The sequence below is a fragment of the Mytilus californianus genome, unplaced genomic scaffold (genome assembly GCF_021869535.1).
Source record: "Mytilus californianus isolate M0D057914Y unplaced genomic scaffold, xbMytCali1.0.p SCAF_10, whole genome shotgun sequence".
In the NCBI taxonomy this organism is placed as follows: Eukaryota; Metazoa; Mollusca; class Bivalvia; order Mytilida; family Mytilidae; genus Mytilus; species Mytilus californianus.
In genome coordinates this window covers 63,763,797-63,787,637 of record NW_026262582.1, presented here as the reverse complement: position 1 = coordinate 63,787,637, position 23,841 = coordinate 63,763,797, and the positions used below count along the sequence as shown (strand labels likewise).

Here is a 23,841-nt window from a genome sequence, read left to right as displayed (position 1 = left end):
GTTCCATTTAATATAGCCCTCCTATTGATCTGTTTGTAGGTTGCGTTCACAAGATACTATACGCTGGTTTAACTCCTCTCCATTTGAACTCTGTTATTATTCATTCGTTTGGTGTGTTTTGGTTTTTGATTTTGCCATTTAAATACGGACTTTCACTTTCACTCTTGAATTTTCCTCGGAGATCGGTATTTTTGTTATTTAATTTTTGGGTAGTTATCTCAGCACAAATCACACTATTCAATTTCTTATATATTGGGTAATTTGGGATTTTTGTTCACAAATAAGATCACTAGACCCTCCGAAAAGATGGAACAGAGGTCTTTAAAATCTTAATCAAATGAGATTTGCTACATCATTCATTCACTGTCGTATAAATGACAGCAGTCGTTTTTCTTTCATAACATAAACGGAATTTCCCAACGAACTTAACTGATAAAGTAACACGCACAAAAAAAAAGGCAATTGCTAATAAATTGCTGCTGACCAGGCAAAGTGTGACTTTTAATCATTGGCTCTTGGTACACGTCACGCAATTACAAGACGAGGCTTTCTGCGCAACATGATTGAAACCTTGAAATTCACATTCCAATAATAAATGGTGTTTTAAGTATATTGCATCATCATGATCATAGAATGATGATTAAAAGAAATGTTTTATACAAAATTGATAATTTTGTATAAAAGAAATAGATGCATGTTAACTATGCTTAGAATCTATCAATAATGTGTTTTGTCTGTTTTTTAATGTACTATTTTAATTCAACTTATTATTTTGCATGCACTGTTAGATGATATACTTTGGCGAAAAACTATCTAACAGACAGGTATACAAACTAATATTAGAGGGAAAGAAATTTTCATTATAATAAAGAAACTAACAACAAATGTGTTCGGTATAGGAGTATAGGTATGTTTAACTATTGAAACATTCAAAATGAAAATACTATTAAATGAACTGTAAAATCGCTAAACTACTGTTTCTTATATCTATTTTGAAAAAGGTTAATTTTAATTTTGTATAGGTTGATTGCATCAATTGTATTAATGATTGCATTCATGAAATTCAATTTTTATAGTATTGATATATGAAAATAAGATCATGCTGCCAAAGAGACAACTATCTACCAGAGAATACATGGCATGGATGTAAACATATTTTTATATAGAAAACCTTAAGACATACAACATTGATCAAGATATATCAAATATATCAAAACAATTCAATTAAAATCTCCACAGTCTGCTTTTAGAACAAAAAAATTTAAGGAAAAACTAATATGATAGACAGCAACGCACGACAATCACTGATCCCAATGTCCTGACTTAAGGCAATCACATACAGAATATGGCAGGGTGCATATGTTTTCTATAGCTCAATCCGTCCGTAATGTGGGAGAATGCCGTAACAGCATAAGAACAAACTGTAAAAATATGCTTGACTCATCAGATCGATTTTAACCATACATAAAAAAAAAAATTAAGCAAAACACTAAAGTCTGCAAATCTCTCCAGTTGCGGTTTGTCTGTCTCCAGTCGTCTGCAATGTTCAGTCGTGAAAATCTAAAGAAATGTTTTGTGATTTTAATTTTCTATTTAGAAAGGTTACATATACTAAAGGGATATCCAAACTCACAAATCAAAAAACAAACTTATAATGTCCTTGCAAAGCAATAAAACAACACACAAAGACAATCAACAGTACACAAAACACAAAAAAAGAAAACAAAAGATAGAACTATGCGAACCTAACCTATAATCGAGGGTGATCACATGTAAAGGTATCAAAATATGTTTGTATTTGTATGGCTATTATTACCAACATCAGTAATGTAATCAAAAGGCAAAAGCATGATAAATTTTATCATCTTAATATTTTCCTTTCAGAAAATAGACAAACGACTACCAACTACAAAACAAATCATACAAAGTCATCCAAAAGGGTTAACTATATGAAACTGTTGGATATCAAAATTGTTTGATGTAAACTATTGTTATTAGTCAACATATGTATCAACTACTGTATCGATTGTCTTCAGAATCGTAAACCAGGTTCTAATTATGACTTCGTTAAAATAACTCTCTGAAGTTATTAGATTCAACCTGTATGCGTTGCTCTGACGAAATAATCTACCTCGTGTTTCAATGTTCAATTTTGACATCATAAGAATTTTTTGTCATGTATTCAAATTTAGCATTTTGTCGTTTTTATGATACCACACAAACTAATAATGCTGGTTGCGAAATGTTTCTATAGTCGACTCATCACTTCCCCTTAAGATAGTTGAAAGACCAAATCAAGTACACAGTTGATGAAAGTTGTAACCAAAACACTTGAACAGGAAAATGAAATCCATTGATGCATAATAGAATATAAAATTGCATTGTATTATCGACATAGAACTGTGCTGCGATTGATATAAAAAATGAAGTCAGATGATGGTTTTATATATTCATTTGAAATCATCATAATGATTTTTGTCATTTCAAGACATTAACCTCATCATATATACCAGGGTTAAACTTTTGTCTATCGTCAACAACTAAAGAGAAAAGTTTATCTCTGAGCATACAAAACTAATGAAAATTATAACAAAGTTTAAATGAATTTCATTAAATCATTCCAATAACACGAGACTTATCTTACAATTGATGAAAACTTCTTGTTGCACCCGTAGTGATAGAGAGCTGATTTATATTTGTCTCGTGTCTCATGTTGTTTGATAACTCTGTTAATTTCGTATTGTATTATGTTGCTGTTGTTGCAAACATGTTGTGCCCGAGTGTTAAAATAACAAAGACGCATTTATAAATGTGTCATACATGATATGTGCAAACATCAAATTTAAAGATAACTGTACGCATGTGTAAATGATTGTTTTCCATTTATTGTTTTCTGATCTGAACTATATTCAAATATACAGTATTGTTTAGCACAGTAAATATACATAGCAATGAGCACATTATCGAAACAGCAATGTCATAGGCGTCACGTAAATTTGGGAGGAATTTTGTGATTAAAACTTGTTAGGTTGATTAATTATATTTTTGAAATTGTCTTTCTTATATATTATTCATTAAAAATTCTTATACATGTTGTATTTGAGTACTGTAATCTGCCAAAATACTCTTTATTATTCTTTAAAAGTCGTTTTAAATGATGTGAATATTAATTTTATTTATTTTCTTATATGCTTTGTCTATATGGCTTTTTGTGTTTCTTTGATTCATATGACGTGGCTCTGTACTTATACATCCCGTTATTGTGTTATTGTGACATGGTGAATGTTTGTTTAATGTTTGTTTGTTTTATAGTGATAAAGATAATAACACAATGTTGACTGTTGTACCCATATTTTTGACATGTTTGCCTGTTGTGTCTGTTTAATTTGTTCACACATCGTTGTCAATATAATGGCATGGTATGCAAATGTCATACAAGTGAGAGGTTTAGCTAGCTTTAAAACCAGGTTTAAACCATCATTTTCTACTTAAGAAAATGCCTGTTCCAAGTCAGTAATATGACAGTTGATGTCCATTCGTTTGATGTTTTTGGGCTTTTGATTTTGCCATTTGAAAAAGGACTTTTCGTTTATTGTTGCATCGAAAAGGTTCATTATTTATGATTCATGAACATTAGTTTTATTTTTAATTTACAAAAACAAAAATATTGCTTGTTCTTGTTCATCAAGATTGCAAATGAGACAACTCTCCACAAGAGACCAAATGACACAGAAATTAACAACTATAGGTCATCATACGGCCTTCAACTACTTTTTCTCATTGGCAATCAAACCACATCTTCTTCTTTATATTTGGGATTTGACATTTTATTCATAAAATATACTACAGATTCTTATATTCATCAGTCATGTCAGTACAGTCCCAAAGTCACAGTTGTTCATTTAATGCGTATAATGCTCATGCTAATAGTTATTGTTACCATGACTTTTACTTTTAAGGTTCTTATTATTATCTTATATTAGAAGTATTGTATCTATTATCATTATGTTTCAACTGACAATAAAACATTTTCAAACATGTAGAAAATCGTTGTATGTGCTCATGTAGCTTAAATGATTTAACTCTATACTTATTTTGAGTCGTCCTTAGCACGACTACTCGGTTGAGTAAAAGTTTTCCTATTAGAATTTTCATATGACAATCAACTATATCAAAGTTAACATACACACAGACCCTACAACATGTACAAAACATAAAAATAAAATACTATAAATACTAGTGCAAAGAAACTTTACTCTGTTTTGTCTATGAAACAGATACATTTTTTTTAATCTATCAAGGAGCACAACTTCTGGACGACAAAAAAATGAAAATCGTCAATTTCAAACTTGACCAGCATTTGTTCATCAGTATCAGAATATTATGTGACGATTTTTACCAATTTGTTAATGTGATCTGGCCTATATTATTGAACCTATGATAGATAGACTGTACAAAATTTAAAAGCAATCATCATCAGCAAGACATGATATACAAATAAAGCAAGTTACAGCAATCGTAAGTTGATTCCTTGTTGATGATATTAGAGATTTTCAATTCTTGAAGATGCACATAGACCTAGTTGAGCGAGTTATGCTACTTAGAGCTTCTGGTTATATACGGATCCTTCAATCTGTTTGTCTTATATTGAGATGATATATGACACCAACTTATTTAAATTTATAAAAGATGTTTCATTAAAAAAAATGCAAATGGTACATATATGAAAAACGTCTTTTAGATAAGCAACTAGGTTAAACTTTGTATTGCTAAATTCTTGGTACTAATACTTTATTCATAGAATTTACAATACGTGATTTCTGCACTTATGATCGGGAAATCAAGTCTTTTCCTGTCTTGGATCTAAACTAACGTGCCTTGAAAACTTTGCTTTCGAAGGATATTTATATATGCATGTGTGATTCGACGTGAAAATGCTAAAAGAATTTACCATTTACGAAATAAAAAGGCTGAAATCACAATGTTTTGAATCCTATGCTAACTAATGCATTGCTTCTTTCAAAAAGGAATGTTCGTGTATTCAATCTTTCTCTTTTTTAATATATATGTATATACTAGCAATGTGCCGTACCAGAACCAGAAGTTCACACCAACACCCCTTCACTAGAAAACAACACATGATATAGTGATCTCATTCATTTCTGATTTTCTTAGGTATCACCCTGAACGGCAGCACTTCTTTAATCCAATACGGTATTTATATAGCCTAATGCTTTGTTGTCGAGTAATTTTTTATTCAACTTCAATCAAATGCCACTATAGATTATATTGCAGTCGCGAATTTCTTGTACACAACAGCTGCAGGCGATACATGTACCTATCACAGCAGCACGGATAAAGACTTCAGTGATACATTTTTGTTAATCTTGATGTTTATAATGAGTTGATACTACTATTCGACTGCAATGCTGCTACTTTTTATCATTATTCCGTAAAATATACAAACTGAGTTCGATGAAAGTTTTGGGGTTTCCGATGATAAAATTTAGTAATGTGTGGCATGACAGCAATGTATATTAGTTTAATACAATATATCTAAATTAATATTTCTAAATTAATTTGATATGCACACATTCGTTAAACTAGATTTTTCAGTGTTAGTAAAGGCGTTTGTTTGCAAAAATATGGACTAGAGTATATCTAAACTCATTCACATCAAATGATGTTCGTTATGGACTGTTCCCAAGATTGAGAGTTTTCAGCGCAAACAAATGTTATATTGATTTATTTACCATCATTGCCTTTGAATAAGTTTGAGACTAATATATGAACTGGGTATATATAGTAGCATACAAAACAAACGTTGCATATATGTAAAATTACATTGTTTGATGATTAATCTTTCCGATAAAAATATCTTTGAATAACATTTCGTATCTATTCAAAAAAAGATGAGACCCGAATTTTTTTTTTTATAATCTTAAGACTGTTTTCTTGTTAGTACAACACTAATAGTTAAGCCATGTGTCTGCTTCTGAACTAAAAACGTAACGATTCCTTGTAATAACTCGCAATTGAGAAGCCTGCCGAATGAGTCATTTACTAATGCAATGAAAACAAATCCATTTTTAAAGAACAACATGAAAAAACAGCAAAAATGAAGAATTCGTCATCTAGAATATATTTTTAAACAACATAATTTATATGTTTATATTCAATGTTTACAAGATATTCACAAATTTAACTTGAAATACATGTATGAAATGATATATATCTTGAAATTAATGTGAGATAAAATAGTTGATAGTTATCAGGAAATGTGTACTATAGGACGTTTTAAAGACATTTCAGATAAATATTTAATTAAGGTTTGTTCATTTGTGAGAAATAAGGTTGAAGAGTAGAGTACCGGACTAGGGATTGCTCTATCAGATCTCTGTTACCATTATGTCATGTCTATAATATTTCTTATCTTTCAAAATTATAATAAATCTGTGTAGTTGTACCAATGTAGATACAGCCTAGTTCTTGGTAAGGTAATGTTTATTAAATTCCAAGATCAATAGCTTGCATCATTATGTTGACACTATGGTGTGACAAATTTGTCTACATTATTAGAGATGATTTTCATTCCAAACGAAACTACATAACAACCTCAACTTTTGTTTAGTTATTGAAGTTCGCTTTTCATCAAATGGCTAATATTGTATATGAATATTCAGCACAGCACATTATTATTTACTTTCGTTTTATTGTATTAAGTGCATATATAAAATCATTTGTAGCCTGTTTGATTTTCTGGTTTTAAATCATGCTCAAACCAATCAGAATTCTACAAAAAAAAAATAATGTAAATTAACTTAAAATAGATATAATGAAAATATATAATTCTCAAAAGAAGAAAACTCTTACGGGTACATTAAAACATATGTCTTATCATTACACAAACTCTACATTTATCAATAAAAGTATAATGTATTGTTTTTACTAATTAATTTTAAACACATTGCTTTTATTTACTCGGAGATGCCTTGTATTAACAACAAAAACAATGTGTCGTGTATGCCAGTATGGCTATTTGCAAACAAAAAAGTTATCGTAATTGTAAATAATAATTTGCATATCAAAAGTATCAATGACATATAATAATTTGAACAAGTAAAGAATACAACCAAAACAACCCATTTTACAGTATAAATCCATTATTCTTGTTTGTACTCGTTCTATATAAGTATAAGACATTCGTTCGTTTTCGTCAAAGTCTTTCCCTAAAATATACAAAACGCAATAAAAACAATGTAAAATGTACACCGCTATTTTCAGTGTGTTGTTCAGATTTTAATAAAACACATGTTCACAATATAACGAAGTCCATTTTTTCAAACTTAGTGAATCTCGCCATAACATAAGTTTTATGACAGCGTTTCACATCAAACACAATTCTAGAAGGGGTAATTCAATATATGATTTCATAAATATTGTTATCAAAAGTTCAATGTTAATAGCATTACAATGTTTTGACAACAAACAAGCTTTTTAAACTCATTATGATGTGGCTTTAAATATTCTTAACAACATAAAAATAACATTTGGTGAAATATACATTGTCACAATCTATGAAAACCAAAACAGTTGAACGTATATTAGCAAGTATCTGCAATTAGGAAAGCATTTGTTTTAAAACAAATAAAAGCTTCAAAGCGTTAGTTATTAAAACACGTGGAACCAGCATAACATAATCATCTTAAAATCGAATAGATATAACACACACTACAATGTTTTAAAAAATATAGGATACAAAACTTCAGAACATTGTCACACTTGTTTACTGGCTTTAGATCATTATAAGGTGTTCACTTTCATGCAAATATTAACATACATTAAAAAGCATCAAACAAAAACGATTGCAACTATACTATTTACGTATTCTTTAATTTAGAATGAATCGTTTAGCTGCTAAAGTATAAAAAAAAACATATTATGATTTGTAGAAATTCATTATAATATGTAAGAGATATCAACTAATGCATATATTCTTTCAGCGTAATATTGTTTTTCAATGAAATGATAAATTTTAAAACAATTCGGTCAGACATGTATTCTTACCTTGGTGCTTATAGAACAAAACACCATAAATCTGTGCTGTATCTCTGTGAACAACAGTCAGAGTGTGCCCTACAGATTTGGCAATCTTAACAATTGAAACCGAGCTTGAATAGAAGATAAAATCATCATTGGTATCAAGGCCCCAATTGTTACGCAAATTGGTGCTTACTACGGTTTGGACATCCGATCCATTATACCAAGCAGATTTCAAGTCGCCAGTCGAATATTCATTCCAATAAAGTCGCTTATCGATAACGTCTAAAATGAAAACAACACAACAGGCATAACAGTTTTATCAGTAAAAGCTGTGTTTACTTGCTGAATTCCTTTATAATGGTGTGAGAACTTGAAAGGTATTTTACTTTTTGAAAGATTACCATGCATATCTTCTCGCATATTCGATCATTTAGATGTATGCAGTCTTGCAGGAATACAATTATTTGTAAAATAAACTCATCATAGATACCAAACAAAAAATTATGCAGACAGGATGAGCGTTTTGCATACACCAGTGACACTCGAAGTTGAAATGCAGAATAAAGTCCAAAGTTGAAGAGCATGGTGGACACGAAATTCCGATGGTTAATAAGTAGCTTACATGTTTAATTCGTGAGCACCACCGGACGAATAGATCAAGATCAACACATGATTTCTTTCGAAATCCCGGTTTAACTAATAACCTTTACATACTTGTAATTAGTTTTTTATATTTCTTCTACGTTTAATAGATACAACGGGCTCATATGAGCTAGACATACATATTTCCTTTTTTTTCTTTCTTTAGATATCTATTACATACCTACTTGTATTCCATACGTCAGTAAAGACTGGTTATATATAACTCGTCTTTCTTTTCCGTCAAATGTTATTCTGTATATCTTTCCGTTATATTGATCCTGACCATAATATATCCATCTAACAATGGCATACACAATTTCATTACATAACCAAATACATAAATTAACGTGTATGTTGCTTCTTATGGAAACAGTTTTCGCCAAAAAAATACCTCTTAATTGGTTCTTTGCAACATTTTAACGTCGCAATAACAACAATTTAAAATGATTCCGCTTAAATTATGTACTATCTAAAAATAATTTCAAGTACAACATTTATTGCACATTGCAATTACGTTTATCTTATTGTCCCTTAATAACAGAACAAAAGAAGCATAAAAATGATAACAAAGTAGAAAAACTGGTTGAATGACTGACAATTTCGTTGATATGTTATAACTATTTGTTTTTTATATTTGTTCAGTGTACAGAAAACGACGATTTATGCAATTGATATAATGCATTTGTCATGTTCAGGACGTTTCGGAGTTAATTACGCAAAATATAACTATCGGTAAAACATAAATGTATAAATAAAACATAGTATAAAACATGTAAAGATATAATTCCTAACTAATTAATTAGTAATGGAATGTAAATATTTTTTAAGCGCAGAAAGGTTACACGTGTCTCAGTGTATCATGTACAACTGATTGAAAATTCAGTATAAGTGGTATATCAAAATTACGCAGTGTAGTTTATATTATCAACATATTATGTGTTCTCAAAGTCAAAATAACTCACTGATTCCGGATATTGGCAGTAAAACTTAATATTGAATAATAAATTGTTTAAATGTTAAATCATACTGATATAAACGAAATTGTATTATGACAATAAGGATTGTTGTGTTCATAATGTATGGTGAAAACTTGCTCTAGCTACGTTGTGTTTGTTAACATACATCTACTAAATAATATTCCATAAACACGATACATTGGAATTTCTAAAACATATCGATGCTTTAATGTACTAAATCAACTCAAAATCGTTATAATATTGTTATGTACAAAAATACATAGACAAACGTTATAATGATTAAAATGTTTGGATGCTTTTATGTGTATTACTAACATATTGTGTTATTCTGTAAACAAAATTAAAGTGCAAAAAGATGATTCAGTCAAAAAATAAGATGATTCAGTCAAAAAAAAAGATGCTTACCTTGTCGAACGATTTAAGGTTGTTCCGTTTATTTCGTACTATTCTGACATTATTTACGACCGTGGTTGTCTGTTTATTTTCAAGTGTGTAACAAATAAATTGGTACTTTCTACTTCAAAACAAATTATTTGAAATTTTAAAATTATCAAAGGATGTAAGGTTTAAACTCCCTCGTGCAAAATTGACCTTAAATGGATTCGGTAATTTTTTAGGTTCTTTTTTTTTTCATATAAATCTTCAAATGTTTCCTTTGTAGCTTAAAGCGCTCCTGATAAAGGTTAATCCTGAAATGTCCTTCAGACGCTGGCGCAAATATAACATTTAAATCCTGGTATTTATGATGACTTAAGTTGTTTTTTACATGAGCAACACGACGAGTGCCACATGTGATGCAGTATATGCCTACTCTTCCAGAGCACCTGAGAACACACCCAGTTTTGGTGGGAGTTGTGTCTTGTGTAATATTATTTGTCTGTTTGTCTTCTTCTTTTTAGCCATGGCGTTGTCAGTTTATTTTCGATCCATGAGTTAGAAAGTCTCTCTGGTATCCTTCGCCCCTCTTTCACTTAGAACTACTGTTTACATAACGTTACAAGCATTCCTACACAGATGACACATAACGTTTGATCAAAACATCCAAACACATACAGTTACTTTTTATAACAAACCTATTTTCTATATCAATTGAAAGTACACCAGGTTCTGTTTCGTCAAAAATAGTTGTTTTATTAGTTCCATCTGCATTACATCTCATTATCTTTCCTTTTCCATCTTCTGTCCAATATAGATGGTGGTTCACTGAGTCAAATGCTATACCCAATGGACCGTTTGCAGAAACAACAGTTTCAAACTGAACAGTTTGATTATTTGGATAAGGAAATCTTTAGAAGGAGAGTACACACGGATAATAAAAACAACACATTTGCGGAAATAAACAATACTTAATGTGACATAACTATAAAATGACTATGCAGTCATACTACTATTAATATTTATAACTATCCCATGTATATATGCACATACAAATCGTATTGATTTCATTATCTTTAGTTTAACCTTTCATAATACAAGTTACTTAACATATATGCCATCATATTTTTGTACTTCTCTTGACAATATCGTAAAAAGTAAAATCACAAAAATACTAAACGCCGAGGAAAATTCAAAACGGAAAGTCCCTAATCGAAAGCGCAAACGAATGGATAACAACTGTCATATTCCTGACTTGGAACAGGCACAGGCATTTTTCTTATGTAGATAATGGTGGATTAAACCTGGTATGAAAGCTAGCGAAACCTCTCACTTGAATGACAGTTGCATCAAATTTAATAATATTGACAACGATGTGTGAACAAAACAAACACAATAGGTAAAACTGTCACAAATGGGCATACAATAGCAACACGAACCCCAACAAAAACTGAGGGTGATCTCAGGTGCTCCGCAAGGTTAAACACCCGGTGTGTTGCTCATGTTATTTCAAAGCCGGTAAATAGTATAATTCGGTAGGTCACATTCGTACAGCATTTGTTTCCCTAAACTATCATATTTGTATTCATATTGTATGTTTCTCTGTAAACTTGTATATTTAGTGTCTATCAATGTTTTTTTTATAATAAAATCGATACTTTAAATTGTTGTACAAGTTATAAGTGAGTTTTAGTCAAATTTTGTACAAATTGTAATGTGTACAAGCACTTTTTGTACAAATTACAATTTGTACAAAGTACAAATTATAATTTGTACAATTGTTTTGTTCAAATTATAATATGTACAAAATGTTAACTTGTTCGCAACATATATATATATATATATATATATATATATATATATAAGTTACGTCCAAACAAGTGACCACTCTACGATAGATTCATTCATTGGATCTACATTGAAGGTGATACACTGCTGAAATAATTACTCTAAATATCAGCACAACAATGTTAAATCTGCAAATTTGCGGAAACAATTTTATATTCCTCCCTCGTCGGGATTCAAACTCATGCTATTGGGATATTGTGACAAAACTGCATGCACTATGTCCAGTGCTATAAAGTACTCGGCCAACTAGACTGAACTAAACACTCAGCTTTTGTAGCCTAGTGTTACCTTTTCCCGTCAGGATAATCTAAAGTTGTTACACAATACATGTTATATGAGGCATATTTTCGTGTGTACAGTGGGTACAGTGGAACCACGAATCTAAATGTTCAACAAATTATATTTGTTGTAAAGTAATGTATGCAGACTTTTCCAAAACAACGAAATTAAATATCCAAGAAAATTCTAGTTTTCCGAACTCCACGAAAATTAGTACCTACGAAAATAAATGAATCCACAGTAGTTGGACATAAACTATTTTTGTATACTACTAACGGGTATAATTTTGGCTAGGAAATGACATCACTATCATGTTATTGTCTTAATACGAAATACGTGACAACTTCAAGAAGAGGGAAGTAACTTAAACAAATCGTTGAATGATAGTCTTGCACGTTGTCTAACTTGTTGGACTAATCAACTACCTAAGCAATACAACTATATATTTCATTTCTATTAAAACAATACTTTATAATATCTCCGTTCCTTCTTGGAATATACAGATATCTTTCGTCATAATCGTAGGCTAACGAAAAAACATAGTTTCCTGCTACATTAAGAAGTACTTTAACTTCTCCACTTTTCAAATCTATCTCTTTGACATAGCCATAAGTTGAGTACAACAGTTTTTCTTCTATACCTGCAATGCACAGATCATATATGACTTCAAAGTAATTTAAGTTTTTCAAACACAGTGCTTACAATCGTTAAAGAGTATTCGAAACGGATATGGAGAAAAATATATATCGCAAACACATCAATCAAGAGAGATTGTGTGCACCTTTTAACATTTATTGAAAATATATGTGAGTGCAATCTTTAATGGAAACAAAAAATTATAAGATACGCATCATAAACGCAAATTGAGTTGATTTATTAATTATGTTAGTATCAATAACACACTTTAATGTTAACTATTCTCAATAAAAAAAAATGATATGTTTCAAGCTGTCTAAAATATCCAATGAAAAAAAAAGCGAATCTAATGTACCGATGTTCAAGCTTCGGATATCGATTACGTTATAAAAGACCAATCAACCAAAAACTGAAAGAATCAAAATCAATATGTTGACAGGGTTAACGTACTCTGATATACATTCATCATCAACCAAGCAAATGGTTATCAAAGGTATTTAGCTTATGATTTAATACGCCAAACGCGCGTTTCGTCTAATACAAACTAAGTCAAATTTTCACAACACGAAATAGAACACAGTCGGGAAAATTACAAATCAGACAACGATTCGTGGTATTATTCGTTATTTCAAGATCGCTGGGATACAAGAAATGCACACATTAACTGTAGCAGTTACAATCACTCCTTATTTCAGTAACGAAACAAAAATTGATGATGAACATAGGGTTTCCCCTGGGTCAATTTTCTTTTTGGCAACATATTTAAACCTAAAAAATATTTTTCGCCACTTTCATTTTTTTCCAACAACTATAAACATGAACATATTTTTTTTACACAAAAAAATCAGTTTGCATCATTGGTGTCCATTATATTTCTACAAATCTATTTTAATCTACATTGTAATAAATAAACACCTCATAAAAAATATATTTCATTTCGTTTGAAATTGGGGTTTTCCCGTTTGCTATTTGTAATTATTCTATATAGATGGGAACTTGTATAACTAGTTCTGATACTGATTCTGCAACAGTACGTACTATTTATAAAGTTTGATATTAGTTGCATAAGGCACGAGGAAAGCGTTGGCGGTTTCTACGGGTGGAGTGTAATGGTACTATATAAAGTTTGGCATTTAAATGTTTTAGTATCGAAGGTGCTCGCAGTTACGTTTAATCGAAGTTGGTCACATTGATATATGTACAGTTGCTGCTATGTTTATAACATGTATTTATATGTTGTTTGAATCGAAGAAATCTGTACAATAAAGTCAAATAAAATATTGTATCGCAAGATAAAATAATATGTTACTGCGAGCAACTAATCCTATTCCTGTGTTTGTCTTGTTTATAGCCTAGTGAATTTATAATAGAAATACGTTAAATTCGGACGAGTAGGGCGTGGGAGAATTTAAAAAGCATTTATTTAATAAAGGATACAATACAATTGCAATATAGTTCATGAAAAAATCATTTGGAACATCTTGGAACACAGGATTCATCTTCAATAAATTTATCCTATACTTCCCTTCGTTCGAAGGATAATGACTAAAGTCAAAGATTTCTTTTGAATATATACATTTTCTCATAACAGCAGTATTTTTTCCGGACCATCGTTAAAAGAAAAAGTTGAGACGTAAAATTATACATCATACGCGTGCGTCACTTTAAAAATTGTTAGTGCAGTATTCACTTCAAAGCAATTATTTCTATCAAAGTTGTAAATACGTCCTATAGGTCACAGGTGACGTCTTTTAACCACCATTCAATTAAACAATACTTTCAACATCATCATTAATTGGTCCATAATTACATAATAGTTATTGAAAAACTGGTCATTATCGTGATATATGGACTGCCCAAAGGACAGTGCTATTGACTAAGACAGCGATAATTACTTTTCGTTATCGCAGTCAATACCACTGTCCTACGGGAAGTCCATGTATCATGATAATGACCAGTTCTTCAATAACTATAATATGTTTATTTCATTGAGGAACTATGTTTTTAAAAATTCTCATAAATTCAAATTCAAAACAAACTTGAGTTATTGTACGATTTCTATAGGAAAGAGTATGGACCAGTCATAGTGATAACTATAAGTCACTACCATTCATTTTATTTTTAAGTGCATTTTTTTAGTATATAAAAACAATATGAAGTTTTCTATAATTTTATAATAAACGAAAACATATGGTAAAGAATTCAATAACTTCAATATAAACATGATAAAATTGAAATCAGGCAAATATTTTATTAAAGGGACATCTCTCTAAATAGAGAAACCAAGCCCCACCAGTCATTAACATGTACAAGTCTGTTAACGACCGGTTTTCCGGTCCGTTCATTTCTGTTAATGACCGATAGACATTATTACTGAAGAATAAAGAATGTCATGTGGCCCCTTGTTATCCAATAAGAGAAGCTAATTCTTAACCGATATGAAATAATTGCCGATACAATTTAACCAACTAATTATTGATTTCCTTTTTTTTTTAAAACGTAACGAGTTCAAAGAGAATTCCCAGTAGTTTCTGATCAGGGGGAAAGACCGAGAAACCTGGAAAATATTAACAAAATAGAGAAAGACAAAATCTTATATTTTTTTCGTCAAATTCTTTCGCCAATAATGATTATCAATCGCCACAAGTTTTGTTTTTCCCCAACAGAAACCCTGGATGAACACATACAAGTGTGAAAAAAGGGTTATAGAGATTCAAAATGCTTGCAATACAATTGATAAGAAATATAAATGTTTCTCGATTAAATTCAACGAGCGAACGTTTAACTGAAAACGTTAAATAGATTTAATAAATTGATAGAGCAATAATAACACGTAGAAAAAATATATCAGATTAGAATGATCAATTTTCCTTCTTAAGATGATATTATGATGATGATGATGATGATGATGATGGATAATAAAATGATATGCATAACATACTTACAATGCACAGCACACCAACTGAGTACCGAAATCATGACCAACAAAGTCTTGTGCTCCTTCATGATGCTAACAAGAAAATAACACAGTATTAAGAATACGGCTGTCCTGGAACGTATAAATGAAATTTATGTATAATTCAGAAATGTACTCGATAGTAGAAGATGCAATTATGATTTTTAATAATAATATGTCCCTTTCATTTCCTAAATTTCTGTAATGTATGCAAGTCATTGGTTCACACAGTATTATGAAATATATACTTTGAAACACATAGTGCAGTAAGTGCCATACTCAGAACCAAATATAAGATCCTTTTTTTTTCAGATAAAAAAAAAATAATAAGGAAAGTGAAATAGTGTCAAAATTTTACGACAGGGCATTGACATCTACATAAAAGAGGAGATTTTGCGGGAAATTTACAAAATCGTTTACATTTCAACAAATTTAGGGCTAAGAAACAAACAGTGTAAGCTTCAACAATATTCAAGTCAGATAATTTAAAAAAGAAAAAGGCACAAATAAAGCTTAAAAATCATTACCAGAAATTTTAGATAATGTAGCCTCAAAAATATTTATAATAAACATTCCAAAAAGCATAGAAATTAAACAAAAAAGAAACCCACGGTCAGACACTTCATTTAGAGATTTATAAAGTAACATTTACAATTCACGTACAAACACATTAAGTTCAAAATGATCTGGTGACGTTTGATGTAAGTGTTATCCCGTCAAATCAACAAAATGTGCTTAAAATTTTCTATGTTGTGTTTTATTCTAAGTTGTTTGTCTTTTGGTCTTTTTCTGTTTATTACTAAGGAGTTGCACGAATCTGTTCATTGTAAAATTGCGTTGATCGCGAATTATTGCATTTTAATTGCGTAGCTGCCTTACAGTACATGGTGTTGCAATAGGATGTTCAGATGGATATATGGTATCGCCAAGTAAGTAACAATCACGAGGAAACGGAAATATCTCGTGTGGACTGATCGCATCTATCAATCTGTAAGTCATCGCGTTATTGTTATGACCTAGGAAACCAGATTTGATGTATCTTATTTTCTTTCCTGTGTCTTCTTTCCTGTGTCTATTATGATTTGCGTATGGATACAGTTTACATGACGATGTCCACTATAAAACAATGCCTGTTTTTCGGTTAGGCGATTTATTCTATGCGAGGTGCCATCAAAATATCCAACTGCTTCATCTGGCCATGCACCCTTCAAAGATTCCCATTCTTCAGCCGAAGGTCTTGTTATCATTGATCTAAAAGCTTGAAGACGAATTAGCCAAATTTCATGGATCGTTTTAAAAACTAGTTTTGCTAACACCAGACATCAAAGCCATTTGTTCAAATGTAGGGTAACACCTTAACCAAATCAAAACCATTAAAAGTTTTTTTTGCCAGCTTATAAGTACCGCATCTTAATTTCTTATTCTGCTTAGCGTTTTCATGAATATCAAATATACTTCATTAAAACTATATACTGTTTCACCGGTATTTCCGAAGAAGTTGAATTCATGTCTTATACACTGCTGGTAAGTATCATTTCCTTGATATGGGTATAAACTTTCATCAGCTAGTAATCGTGCTCGAAAGTCTTTTCTACATCAAATATATAAATTATGAAACTATTGAAAATAACAACATCAGTCTCTGCATTTCCATTAACCTTTTTTTTTATTGTTTAAAAAAAAGCTGTGGTATTAAGGTAATTAATGTAAGGCCTTTTCTTATGTTCGTTTTGGAATGCGTTGTTGTTTTTCTCGTTGATGGGGTTAACAGCATCAAATAAAAAATTATTTTCCTCTGAAACCCAAATAAACCCAATATATATTGTTTTCTTTGTCTCAATATTATTTTGAAAATCGAATATATTAAATAAAATAAATATAAGCATTACTGCACATCACATTTTAGATATATTTCGTTGAATTTAACTTTGCTGTTGTGGTAGATTCATGTATTGTTCAAACAATATAATCACGATAAAGGAGTAAAGGGGTTGAGTTAATTAAACATTATAAACATTTACCATTTATCTCACTATTTTTTTGGTTTCGGTTTTGGTTTCGGTATCGGCTTATGGTGAACATGTCTAATTGTAAAAGAAAAGCTGAATTTTTGATATGGTGTTGTTACTTAACATTTGCTAAAACAATAGGCTATAAAGACCTCGCATATTTTATAGAAGATTCTTTGGTCATAGCTTTGATGTCAAATCAAAGATAATATTCTAAATTGTTACGTGTTTTATAAGGGCAAGTGACAGTAACTTCAAAATGTATAACAACTCACTATAGAAAAAGGGATTTAAATTTAAAACGCCAGGTGCGCATTTCGTCTACAAACGACACATCAGATATGCTTAATCTTAAGGAAATGCCGTTTTAAGAAAAACGATTTAGAACACCAATGGGAAAACAAAGTAGAATCATGGGTAGTAACGTCGTCATATCAAGGAGTGTTAAGTATAGTAATAACGTCATAGTTTGCTTTAGTAAATTTGAATAATAAACAATAATAAAATGTAATCATTGCATATTTTCCTACAAGAAGCTATGCACATACATTCTCTTAGTAAATAGCAATTTGCAAGCTATCGTGAATGCACATTTTGTATAAAGTATAAATAATTTGAGGCATACTATGCTTTTGGGCGACAATTTTCAACGTGGGTTTATTATTTTTCCCACCTTAAAAAATGTCTTATATTATTATTCGTTATATGTCATAGTTGCTATTATATACGGTTGATTCATTGATATTCGTTGGATACTAATTTTCGTCGATTTCGCGAGTACACTGGAACCACGAATTTAAATGTTCAACGAATTACAAGTTTTCTAACGGAATGAATGCTGACTTTGCGAAAACAACGAAATTAAATATCCACGAAAATGCTAGTTTTCCTCAATTCACGAAAATTGGTACCTACGAAAATTTATGGATTCACAGTATTCTGAAAAAAAGATCGCCGCTTTTGCTAACAATTTAATATTTATGAACATTTAGTGTCATGGTTTGCTTAGTTGTGTCATTTTGTGTTCAATATTTCAATTATGTTATTCGTACACAATAGAGAGAAAATGATATCGGTATCCATCTATGACACAAAAAAACAGTACATACACAGCAAAAAACACACAAAGGAACAGCGCTATTATTGCTGTCCTTGTCTCAATTTTACATTGATAAATTCATCACGGAGCATAAGATACATGTGAAATAGAAAGACATGTGTGAAATTACGATTGAATGCTATGCTTTTGACTTGATCAATATCGAAATCTTAAAAATGTATTTCCATTTACATTTCTGCTGTCGATACCTCCTTCCCTTCATTAAGGTTTTTATAACAAATATTTTACTGTAGATTAACGTACTTATTTCTCACTTGAATTTTAAATGTCTAGTATTGATATCGCTGAACATATCATAAAAAAATATACTTCAATACTTTAAAGGTAAATTCGTTTTATATCGTGCAGTAAAGGATCAATGACACAAAAGAAAAGATTGTAAGTATTAAAGTTACCAAATACAGTTCATAAGTCTCGACGAAGATAAAACTAAATGACTGTGTTACAAGTAGCTTAATGTTATGACATGTCAGAAATAATGATAGTCTGCATTTGTGAATTCTGTGTGAAAGTTTTCTATATGTATCTTGTCTGTTTTAAGTACCATTGTAGTTTTTTTTTGTTTTTTACAAAATATTTAGGAAGATTCTAAAACTTGTAAACATGAAAGAACCACGTAGAAAAAAAAATTCCTTGTTGACTTCCATTTAAAGTTATTTGCCTACATTCAATGACATTTTGTGTGTGTTTATTTTAAAATAATTTATAACAACAGGGTAAAAGCTTGACTCCTTGATAAATAGTTGAACGACAAAAAAAAATTAAATACTTTTCCATTCTCAATATACTTATGATGATGATAGTATAAATTCATTTCAGTTTGTGAAATGTAAACAGTTATATATATAACGTTTCAAACAATTCTCCAATATATTAAGTTACATAACATGCATGTAGATTTGATATAAATGAAAGAAAGTCAATGAGACATAATTTTGATTTTGCTTTTGCTACGAATTCATGCAAATATTATTTTGGGGTATTAGTTTCAGAGTTATTATGTGACATCCCGTGATAATTTGAAAAAAAATATATGTCTAGAAGCCGAAATATTTGCATATCAAACATCTACTATAATATTGAAGAGGGGATAAAAAAGAACCTAAAGTATAGCGAAATCAGGGCAAGGAATCATAGATTTGCATGAAGGAGATATATTCCTTAATTTAACATATTTTCAAAAATTGTTCAGCAAAAAAGATTAAATCCAAGTAACATTCGTATTTTCAACAATCATGCAGCTGAAGTATCAAGTCAGTGGTAGTAGAAACATAAACAGTTTATCAAAAACCTAATGTGCATTTCCACAAATAACGTCAGCAATGATCGAGACCAACATATTGAAATATCTAAAAATATCATTCAAATGATTAAAAGCGGATCAAACAAAAAGGACAAGAATTATAGCTAATTTTGGACAACGAGCTGAAGCTTTGCAAGAGGGAGACAAATTTCTTAAATCAAAATTATTTCCAAAATTTTATAACATCAAATTATATTCAAATACAATTTGTATTTTCGTTAGGGTATTGGCTACTGGGGTGATGATATCCCCGTGCAGCAGCCCAGCAGCAGAGGTAACAAAAACAGTACCTAATAAAGACAGCTGAAAAAAAACCTTTCTTCTCGTTATAGATGTCAGATAACACCTGATGTTTGTACAAAAGCTACAAGGAAAAACGTAACGTCAAAATTTACTACTTCATACAGGGATGTTTTTGTCAAGTTCTATGTATAATACAATGTAATTCAAATATTTATTTGTCAACACCATTTTTCTTTAGATTCAGAAAAAAATATTTATAAAAAGAACCATGTAAACTCTGGTGTATTCAGTATAAGTCTTCATTCGGAAAAGCATTATATTTGTATCAGTACGACTTACATTCATAAATAATCAGACGTAGTCATATACTTAATCAGTTTAACCTCAATAATAAAAGATGCTATGAACTAAAAATATGTTGTACGTGAGAACACAGCTTTCTTATCCGTTCATGAAATCCGAGATCGTGGATTTTTGTCCTCTCTTTGTTTCAAACGAACAAGGATTGTTGTTTTATAGGGCAAAGACACAAACATTTTTTTTTAACATATTATTATAATCTTGAATGTCTAGCTATTTTACGAAACTTAGATATTACGTCATACTTCTACTATTTTCATGTTTTGTCTAGTCTCTATCTTCAATAATGCAGCATAAAAGTACATAAAAATATGCAACAATATTTTAAAATCACTTTATTTTGCTATAAAATAACGGGGTTATAGATGTTTTTGCATCGCGGGTTAAAAAAATGTAATCATTAAATGCTTTTCTCTAAAAGAAGCTATGCAAATATATTTCCCTTAGTAAATAGCATTGTGCAAAGCTATTGTAAATGCACATTTTGTAAAATAAATATATCAGTAATATAAGGCATACTACGCTTCCATGCGACAATTTTCAAAGTTGGGTTATTATTTTTCCCACATTAAAAAATCTCTTATATTATTATTCGTTATATGTAAAAATTGCTATTATATGCTGTTGATTCATTTATATTCCTTGGATACTAATTTTCGTCGATTTCGTGAGTACAGCGGAACCACGAATTTAAATGTTCAACGAATTACAAGTTTTCAAACGAAATCAATGCTGACTTTGAGAAAACAACGAAATTAAATGTCCACGAAAATGCTAGTTTTCCTCAATCCACGAAAATTGGTATCTACGAAAATTTATGAATAACAGTATCCTGAAAAAAGATCGCCGCTTTTGCAAACAATTTTATGTATTGATGGAAATTTAGTGTCATGGTTTGGTAAGTTATGTCGCTCAATATTTTAATTATGTTATTCGTACAAAATAGAGAAAAGATGATATCGGTATCCATCTATGACACAAAAACAGTACATACACAGCAAAAAACACACATATAGAAAAGGAACAGCGCTATTATTGCTGTTCTTCGTCTCAATTTCACAATGAGGAATTCATCACGGAGCATATGATACATGTGAAATAGAAAGACATGTATAGCATAACGATTGAATGCTATGCTTTCACTTGATCAATGTCAAAGTCTTAAAAATGTATTTCCATATAGGTATGTTACTAATTTACATTTCTGCTGTCGATACCATATGCTGAAAAATGTAAATTTATTTTTTATTCTTGAGACACCTTATAAGCATTTAACTATGGAGGACTTATTACTATCGGTTTAATAAATAAGCTACTAAAGATGACACTAAAAATTAAATGATGTGGTGTGATTGCCAATGATACAACCAATGATATCCACTAGATACAAATTCTGAATATGAGTGAGGAATGCACTAAGCGTGTTGGTTTATTAAAAAGAAAACAGTGCCAGTATCTAAAATTAAAATAATGCCACTATATGTTTTTGACTGATTCGGTCCACAAATAATATTTCATATACAGATGAACCGATGATTTATATTATTTTTTAATCTAAATGAATGACTTGAAATCAAACAGACCCGGACAAATCGTAACCAAATAACTTAATGTGGTTCTGGTCTATTCATATTCATATTTATATTTATATTTATATTTGGTCTAACGACTATCAACAGTCTTCTGAGGTAATTATATCATGTATATGGCGTCTTGTCTAGAATACTCACGAAATGCTGATATATTAACACGTTTCCTTGCAGTGTTAATTGTTTCTTTTGGACTTTTAGAAATTTGGATTTATGTTTAAGAATGTTTTAAATCAAATTGGAGAATGTGAGCCAAATTGGTGATCTTCAATTTAATAGCTAATGCACAAGTAAGAATTGTAAAAAAAAACAAATATAACGAAACTGAGTCTTGAAGATGCGATGTTACGGTGACGTTACTAAATATGTTGAAGTACAAAAAAAAAAATTACATATCGATAGCACCTTACGAACCTTTAAGACACTTTCAAAATATTTCGACACATTAAAATGTTAAAAACAGGATAAACGATAGCCTCTACACAAAAACACAAACAAACAAAAATACTAAATTAGAATTAAAAAAACCAACTATACCTTAGGGTTATAAGGTAGTGAGACACTTTAATGTAGGAAATGTCACGGAATTTACTACCTTTTTGGTTGAATGGTTTTGAAATGCCTGTATGAAGTCATTAATATTACAGTTGTGTTTGAGTCTGATGTTTTCATCATTTGATACTGAACTTCAACACGGAACCTTGGCTCAAACCGAACAGCAAGCTATAAAGGGTCCCACAAAATTACTAGTGTAAAACCATTCAAACGGGAAAACCAACGGTCTAATCTATATAAAAAACGAATAAACGAGAAACACTTATGAACCACATCAACAAACGACAACTACTGAACATCAGATTCCTTTATGCCCGAATTGAGACAGTGGATATATAAAAGAATACCTATTCAAGCGTAATGTTATAACAACATATTAGTCTTCTTTTGTATTTCAGACTTACCTGATCTCTCTTTATCGATCTCCTTTCCTTCACTAACGTTTTTTATAATAACTATTTTACTTTAGATAAACGTACTTATTTCTCATCTGAATGTTTAAATGTCTAGACTCGTAATGATATCGCTAAATACATCATACAAAAACATGACTAAGCGGAGTGTCTGATTAATACATGATGAACATAACTTATCAGGAAATATTTATATCTTAAATCACAACTTAAACGCTTAATCTATTTTTGTACAATAAGCTAGCATCCAAATATTCCCTTATAAGTTATGTTCATCATGTATCCTTCAGAAATTGTTCAGAATATAATCATATTCTAAAATATATCAACACAATAATATAATTTGCAATGTTAGCTTCAAATTTTATTGTTTCGAAAAACAAAGTGTATTTACCTATAGATAATTCAAAATTAACGAATTGACGTGATTATTGTAAATTAAATGATCTTTACAAACGATAATGTAATTGATTGATCAATTTAACCCACCATT

General features: G+C 30.3%; 1 protein-coding gene and 1 long non-coding RNA gene across 4 annotated transcripts; one reads left to right on the top strand and one right to left on the bottom strand.

Annotated features, from left to right (window-relative positions):
* Positions 1-788: 788 nt before the first annotated feature.
* On the top strand, positions 789-4,038 carry LOC127718380 (uncharacterized). Its single transcript, XR_007989807.1, has 2 exons — positions 789-907; positions 1,885-4,038. It is a non-coding gene; the product is annotated as an uncharacterized LOC127718380 (long non-coding RNA).
* Positions 4,039-5,743: 1,705 nt separating this feature from the next.
* Positions 5,744-23,490, bottom strand: LOC127718370 (low-density lipoprotein receptor-related protein 8-like). 3 transcript variants are annotated; one of them, XM_052224358.1, is made up of 7 exons: positions 23,340-23,490; positions 15,746-15,810; positions 12,633-12,804; positions 10,736-10,948; positions 8,867-8,982; positions 8,068-8,325; positions 5,746-7,229 (listed from the first exon to the last, which is right to left on the bottom strand). In XM_052224358.1, the coding sequence occupies exons 2-7, from the start codon at positions 15,804-15,806 to the stop codon at positions 7,036-7,038; spliced, it is 1,014 nt and encodes a 337-aa protein (XP_052080318.1). In that variant the 5' UTR covers positions 15,807-15,810; positions 23,340-23,490; the 3' UTR covers positions 5,746-7,035. The 3 variants fall into 3 exon arrangements, 2 of the variants coding, with proteins under 2 accessions (XP_052080318.1, XP_052080319.1); XM_052224359.1 differs by having other exon boundaries at positions 5,746-6,793; XR_007989787.1 differs by having other exon boundaries at positions 5,744-8,325; positions 8,867-8,963.
* Between the last annotated feature and the right edge of the window lie 351 nt (positions 23,491-23,841).